Raw genomic sequence first — 6,566 nt, 5'->3', positions numbered from 1 at the left:
CGGTGGCTGACTTCACCTTTCTGTTATCTCTATGCTAACAATGAAGCAGGTGTACATGGTGTTGAGGCACAGGCCCAAACCTCACTGACATCAACCTAAATGATATAAGCTTTGGGATGAGTACACTTCTGGGTCCGCCCCAGCATATTGAGGGCTTAGAGCATTCATGAAAAAGACCAAGATGCCTCTGGCCTCTCCCATTGCAGCCATAGCAACAGGTTAAAAAAAGAGAGAGATACACAAATAATTTAGAAGATTCCACCAAATACACGTATGACCACATATTAAGGTACACAATCTCTCGGAATAAATACACAAATAAATAATGAAATGCCGCTATTGGTGAGGAAAGAGAGCTCATCACATAAATAATAAATAAATAAAAAATAAATAAATCTAATAAATAAAAAGTTTGCTAGGAGCCCCGGGCAAAACGGTCCCCCTAGAGTGGTTTGAACGGAGATAGTCTGTGTCTTCCGGGCAGGCTCCTGCCTTCCTCACAAGCTGTCCTGCTGGGAAGGGTTTTGTAGCTCCTGGAAGCCTTTGTCTCCGTGAAAAAGATGAGGCTTCGTTGACTTGGTTGGCATCCTGGGTGGGGACAAGGGCTATTTACAGTAGCTGCACATGCCCTCCCGGGGCACCTACTCCTGTGCCAGGCACCTACCATCTGGCCTCCCGTGGTGTCTGCATAGGCATCCACAAGTTTGTGTTAGTGGAGTGTTGGTCTGGGCCAGAAGCCATGATACAGTCACTGATCCTCCTCCTCTCCTGATGGACGATGAACTTCTCTGGTGCTCACTGGACCCCCAGGCACCATGATAGGCTGGGAAAGATTGGTATGGGGAGATCACTGCGTTTATGATGGAAATTCCCACCCTCCCACCCCCCCCTAGATGTTTTTCTTGTGGCAAGAAGGATAGGTAATGCTGTCTGTCCTTGCCACTATCCAAAGCTGGGAGAGAAGCTCTTTCTCCATGTGCCCTGGCTCTGCTCAACTGTTGTCATCACAAACTTGATACCCACAAGGCTCAGAGAGCCAGGCAGCTGGTGAGGGGGATGCCCAAGGGTTTATTTTAAGGACCATCTCTCTTGCCTGCCTGTTCCCAATATCTTCTGCAGGCAAAGCAGCTGGTGGCATTTATGTGTCAGAAGGCAGCTTACTCTTGCTGGCCAGCCTTGGGTGGGAGGGTACTTCTATTCCCTTCCTATGCGTGGTACTCCCTAAGTGCAATTGGGCTTCCCTATGCTGACCACAAACTCAGAAGCTAGCAGGAGCCTGAGACAGGGACCATTCAAGTCCCTCTGTCACAGACTCTCTGAATCTGAGTCTTCCCCCCAACAACACTGATTTACAATGCAGTGCCCTGTCTCGGCAAAATTCCTGAGAGGCAAAGAGAGTGGTCTTCATGTAGGACAGCAGGTGCCAGGATGCCCTGGGTAGAATCCAGGGTGTGGCAGTCTGGGCAATGTGGAGGGGGCTGGCAGGCGCCAACTGGAGGGCAAGGGCAGACTGGCTGGCGCTGGGGGCTGGCTGCTGGCCACAGCACTGAGAATGCTCAACAGATGGTCCCGTGGAATCAAATTTGTGCCAGCTCCTGGGGATGAGGCAAATTTGGGAAGTAGGGCTGTAGCCCAAGGTATGTGGACGGTTCCACTGTCTCCTTATTATCCCTGTGATGTCACAGGACCCTGTGTAAGGGCCTCCATAAAGCTGGAACCTGCTGGGCTTCCTTCCTTGATGATGCTGACGTACTAGGAAGTCAGTTGATCTGTCTCTTTGAACTTATAGAGAGACCATTTCCAATCTTCCCTGAAACCTATTGCCACCAACACTAACATCCTCTTCCCATGCTCGTGTCTGACCTCTCCTAGCAGGACCCAGGAGCTGGAGGTAAAAGCTCTGAGCTCTTATCTTGAGTTTCAACCACCCTTGATCTCCTCTTTTTCCAACACTGGTTCCAAACTGTGCAGCCATGAAACAGAATAAGGGAGGAAGGTGGGTGGTGGGGGTGAGGGTGGATTAACCCTGGCCGCTAGGAGATGCCCTGTGAACAGTAGATGACTGGAACAGAGCCATCTCCATATCTTGGCCAGGCCCAAACTTTTGAGACATGGATCCACAGTTGGCCCTCCCTATCCGACCCGGTGAGCCCCAGGATGGTGCTGGTAGAGAGGCTCCTAGCAGCTTGGCAAAGGAATAGAAGTCCCTGTCTCCCATGCCATCTTCCCAGGACATGAGAGGACAGGAGCCAGGAGCATTCTGTATCTGTCACTCAGGAGATGGTCTGAAGGGCAGGTAGTAAAGGAGACTGCAGAGTACAGAGGGGGGTCCTCCCGGTGGACAGAGGGGTCTTCCCGGAGGGCAGCTGGCTCGACGGAGGGCCTTCGCTTAACGCCTCGTGCTGGCATAGCTTTCTGCTGAGCTGTAGCTCAGGCTCCGGTTCCGACTGCGGCTCCGGGAGCCCAGGCTGAGGCTGCGGGAGCTGGAGCTGCGGCTGGTCCGCGTCCTGCTCCTGGTCTGGCTTCGGCTGCTGCGGCTCCGACTGGGACTCCGGCTCCGGGAGTAACTGCGGCTGGCAGAGCGGCTGCTGCTGCTGCTGTACCAGGAGGAGGCGCTGCTGAGGCTGCTGGAGGAGGAGGGGCTGGGTCGGTAGTAGGGGATGGGGCGTTTGCGGGCACTGTAGAGACCAGAGATAGGAAGCATGAGGATTCATTCTGTTCTCGGGGATCCCCAGTGCTGCCCCAGACAAAACAATATCCTTCTATCTCCCAGTCTCTTAGTGAGAAAAAGGAAACCAGAAAAAAAAACAAAAACAAAAACAAAAACAAAACCTCCAACCCCCAACAAAACAACATACTCCACCTCTTTCTCCCTTCCCCCACCTCTGGTAGTTCTGAGACCAAAGAAAAGGCCCAGCTTAATCCTGCTCTAATTCTGAAAAAGTGATATCACTTAAAAAAAAAACAAAAAACAAAAAACAAAAAACAAAAAACAAAAACAAATCAGGCTTGGGGATCAGAGGTCCCAGCTAGCAACAGCATCTGCATTGCCACTTTAATTGAAGTTTCGTCTTGCTATTTTTACTTTTGCTAGAACTTTCTATTCCTAGTAGGTCCCGTTTCTAGGCGGAAGAGGCTGGTTTTCCACTCACTGTACTTTATCATTACTTTTTAAAAACAAGTGCATTCGGGAATGTGGGGGTGGGGGGCGCTGTGAAAAAGAACACACTAATTTTTAAGAAAATGATGTACATCCATGAACAGTTAGCAGGCAGCATGGGTGACGGGCGACCAAGATGCTCATGGATGCCCAGAAGCTAGGAAGAGAGGACGGGGACTATTTGAGCAGACAACTCCATCCATCACTCTGGTACCCTGGTTCTTATTCTGCCTCCTGGTCCTCTCCAGGAAGGATACCAGTGTTGCTTCCAGGATCCCTGCTGATCTCTGGGATTAGTGAAGATATCTAGAAAGATAACCTAATGGGGGTGGGGAGGGGATAGGGAGGAGGGGAGGGGGAGCAACATTCAGCCATTCTCCCAGCTTTCATGGCCTGAGAAATTCAATATCTCTCACACCCTTTGTGCTCTCTCTCTCTCTCTCTCTCTGCCAACAGCATTTCTCCTCAGAGACCTTAGCTGTCACAGGTCACACTTCCACCTTTTTGACCACTCAGTCATTAATGACAGAACACAGTGTGTCCGGTGTTTAAATTTACAGAGCGAGGTCACCTTTTCTCACTCCCTTTGATCTCCTCCACGTGACATTCTTGGGCACGATGCCTTGTTTTGTGGGCAAAAAACGGCCTAAGGACAGGAAAAGGCTCTAGATGCCCCCAGGAACTGGGTCTTAACTCAAAATCTTTACTCGCCTCAGCTGTATTGGAAATCCCAGTAACGACATTTGTACCATCTGAACGTGGTTAAGGGTATGATCACGGATAGTTTAATTTTAACCTGGCATCTGAATATTTTAGGGTATAGGACTATCTCCACCAAAGTCAGGCTATACTACCAGGCCAATGCCTTGCCCTGTGGAACACCCCCTAGGCTACACAATATTCCTCAAATCGGCCCGTTGTCTTCCCTTCAGTCTTTAGGACAAGTTTAGTCCACGTGCTGTCCGGGTCCCAGCCCCACTTCAGGAACAAATTGGAAGCTTCATAAGATTCCACACTAGGAAAGGCTTTGAATCAAATATCATTTTAGGGGTTGGAAGGACTATTCTGGAGCGCTCCCCGCCCTTCAATCCTTAAGTCTAGTTTCAGGGAGGCAAAAGAAGATTTAGTCAGAGCCATCAACCATATGGACAGAAGGGAGAAGGTTGGAAGTCACAATGCCGGCTCTGGGGTCTCACCTGGTTATCCTCCGGGCCTCCAAGTGGCTTGGGGAGTCTCTCCGGCGCTTCCTCATAGGCGAGTAGGACCTTCGCCTCCTGCGTGCACGTTCTCGGGGCTGTGGTTCCTTCTCACCATACTTTGGGTCCCGTTCCCTGAAGGGGTATAGCAGCGGGGCAGGGGAGGGGCGTTACTAGGTAACTAGGGCTGGGCTGGCTTTTCTAACAGGTGCATGCTGTGTGAGACTCTAAGACGTGTCCACTGAGGCTGGGCTTTGTCAGGGGCCACAAAGAAGACAGAGAAGGGAAGATGACCCACTCTGGGAAGAATCTGCTTCCGTGAGCACCATGGGGGTAAGCTGGGCATGAGCCAGAGAGGCGGCCTTTTGATCATGCATGCGTGCACACATGTGTGTGTCCCTTGGCAGAGGCACAAATATTGGTGTGTGAGGAGGAACATATCAGAAGGCCCTGGGGTGGGCAAGAATTGAGGCTGTGAATAAATGGGCAAAAGGACACAACAAGTCAAGTCGGAAAACCGAGCACCCGGATGTGAAAGGATAGTATAATAAAGGGCATATTGCCACTCTTGATTGGACAAAAAAGATTTCAAGAATTCCTGTCTCTACCTTTGCTGGGAGAGGGCTTGGGAGATTGGTACAGAAAGGCAAGGCCAAAGGGATGTGGCTCAGGAGGAGCGGGGATCTGTTCTGGTTGGGGGTGGGGGGGGGTGGGGTGGTGATACCTGCTGGGGCTGTAGCGGGAGTAGCTCGGACTTCGACGAGACCTGGAGCTTCTGCTAGGTGGGCTCCTCTTGCCAGACTTGGACGAATAGCTGGGAGAGCGAGAGTAGGACCTGGGGAAGACAGAAGAGCCCCTAAGGAGCCTGCAGCCGGCAGACCTGTTAGGGCTGTGCCACCGTCTAAGGCTCTGTCCCTGGGTGCGCTCTTTTTCTTTGCTCAAGTCTTATAAAGGGACCCGTCTCTTAACCAGAGAATGAAATCTCCTCCTTTTCATGTAATCGATAATAATACAGGTTACGCCCTGTTATATAGTGAATGCTTATGGTCCTGGCCACATTTTATCTGTGTGATCTTGGGTAGGTGATTCCAGTCCTCTAGGCTTCCATTTTCTCCTCCGCAAAATGGGGTGATGGTGTCAACCCTACAAAGTGAGTTGTAAATCTAAGAGTAAACCAGTTCTCTCTCTCTCTCTCTCTCTATATATATATATATACATATATATATACATATATATATATACATATATATATACATATATATATATACATATATATATATATACACACACACATATATCCATCCAATAAGCCAGTACAGAGGAACAGAGGAACAAAGACCCAGGGAGAAGATGTAATTGTAATTGATCAGGGTCACACAGCTAGTGGACAAATGAATCCAAGAGTTTCTGGCTACATAGTGCTTTTTGCCTTCTGTAGATTACAGTAGTCCCTCCTCTCTAAACCTACGGTCTTGCTTTTTTTCTGTGACTTCATGAATGGTTTGGGAGGAAAAAAAATGAAGTGGCAAATTCTAGAAACAAGTAAATCACAAGTTTTGCATTCCAAATCATTCTGAGGAGCACGTTTGGCATGGGGATCCTGTTTCACCCTGCCTAGGAAACAGCTTTGTGCAGAGTATCCGTGCTGTATGGGCTACTTGCCTGTTACTAAGTAGCCTTCTTGTGATCAGATCTACCATCATTGCATTGCCTGTGTGCAAGCAATCCCTACTTACTGCTGGTTCACAAGAAAGAGCAGCCATGCTAGTAATTCCCACATGTCAGAAAGCTGCGTGTGCACGTTTGCCCTAAGAAGAGAGGATAAGTATCGCCCATTCAATAAGAAAGAAAACAATTGGATGCAGAGTGCGCTGAGACTGTGGTAAGAACGGAGGTCTCCGGGTAACTGAAGAAGAGCAAAACTCGTGTTGATTTTGCCGTGGTCCCTCGAAATGGAAGTATTCCCATCATAGTGCAAGACAGGGGCTTAGTTACAAAAAGAGATGGGCAATGTTATTACAGGGCTTGGCACTGATCCAAGGGTTGGCTACAGGCATCCATCGAGAATAAAGACTGTATCTTCTGTGGTCAGGAGAGAGGAAGGGTAGCTCTTCACGTTGCATCTCAGTTACTAATCCATGCTCTACCTCTCTTGCTACTGATAGTCCCAGTCTTAAGGAACACCATGGAGGAAGGAATGACTCATTCCT

At 49.4% G+C, this 6,566-nt stretch overlaps 1 protein-coding gene across 1 annotated transcript in view; it reads right to left on the bottom strand.

Annotated features, from left to right (window-relative positions):
- Positions 1 to 266: 266 nt before the first annotated feature.
- The window catches only part of Srrm4 (serine/arginine repetitive matrix 4), a 61,557-nt gene continuing 55,257 nt past the window's right edge, over positions 267 to 6,566 (bottom strand). The window contains exons 14-16 of the mRNA XM_032886503.1: positions 5,081 to 5,191; positions 4,357 to 4,491; positions 267 to 2,678 (exon numbers count right to left, since the gene is read on the bottom strand). Coding sequence (XP_032742394.1) covers positions 2,390 to 2,678; positions 4,357 to 4,491; positions 5,081 to 5,191 — 535 coding nt within the window. The 3' untranslated portion in view covers positions 267 to 2,389. The remainder of the gene's footprint in view (positions 2,679 to 4,356; positions 4,492 to 5,080; positions 5,192 to 6,566) is intronic.

This window comes from Rattus rattus, chromosome 16 (assembly GCF_011064425.1).
Source record: "Rattus rattus isolate New Zealand chromosome 16, Rrattus_CSIRO_v1, whole genome shotgun sequence".
Taxonomy (NCBI): Eukaryota; Metazoa; Chordata; class Mammalia; order Rodentia; family Muridae; genus Rattus; species Rattus rattus.
The sequence above is the reverse complement of the archived record's forward strand: the minus strand, read 5'-3'. Positions and strand labels throughout refer to the sequence as shown.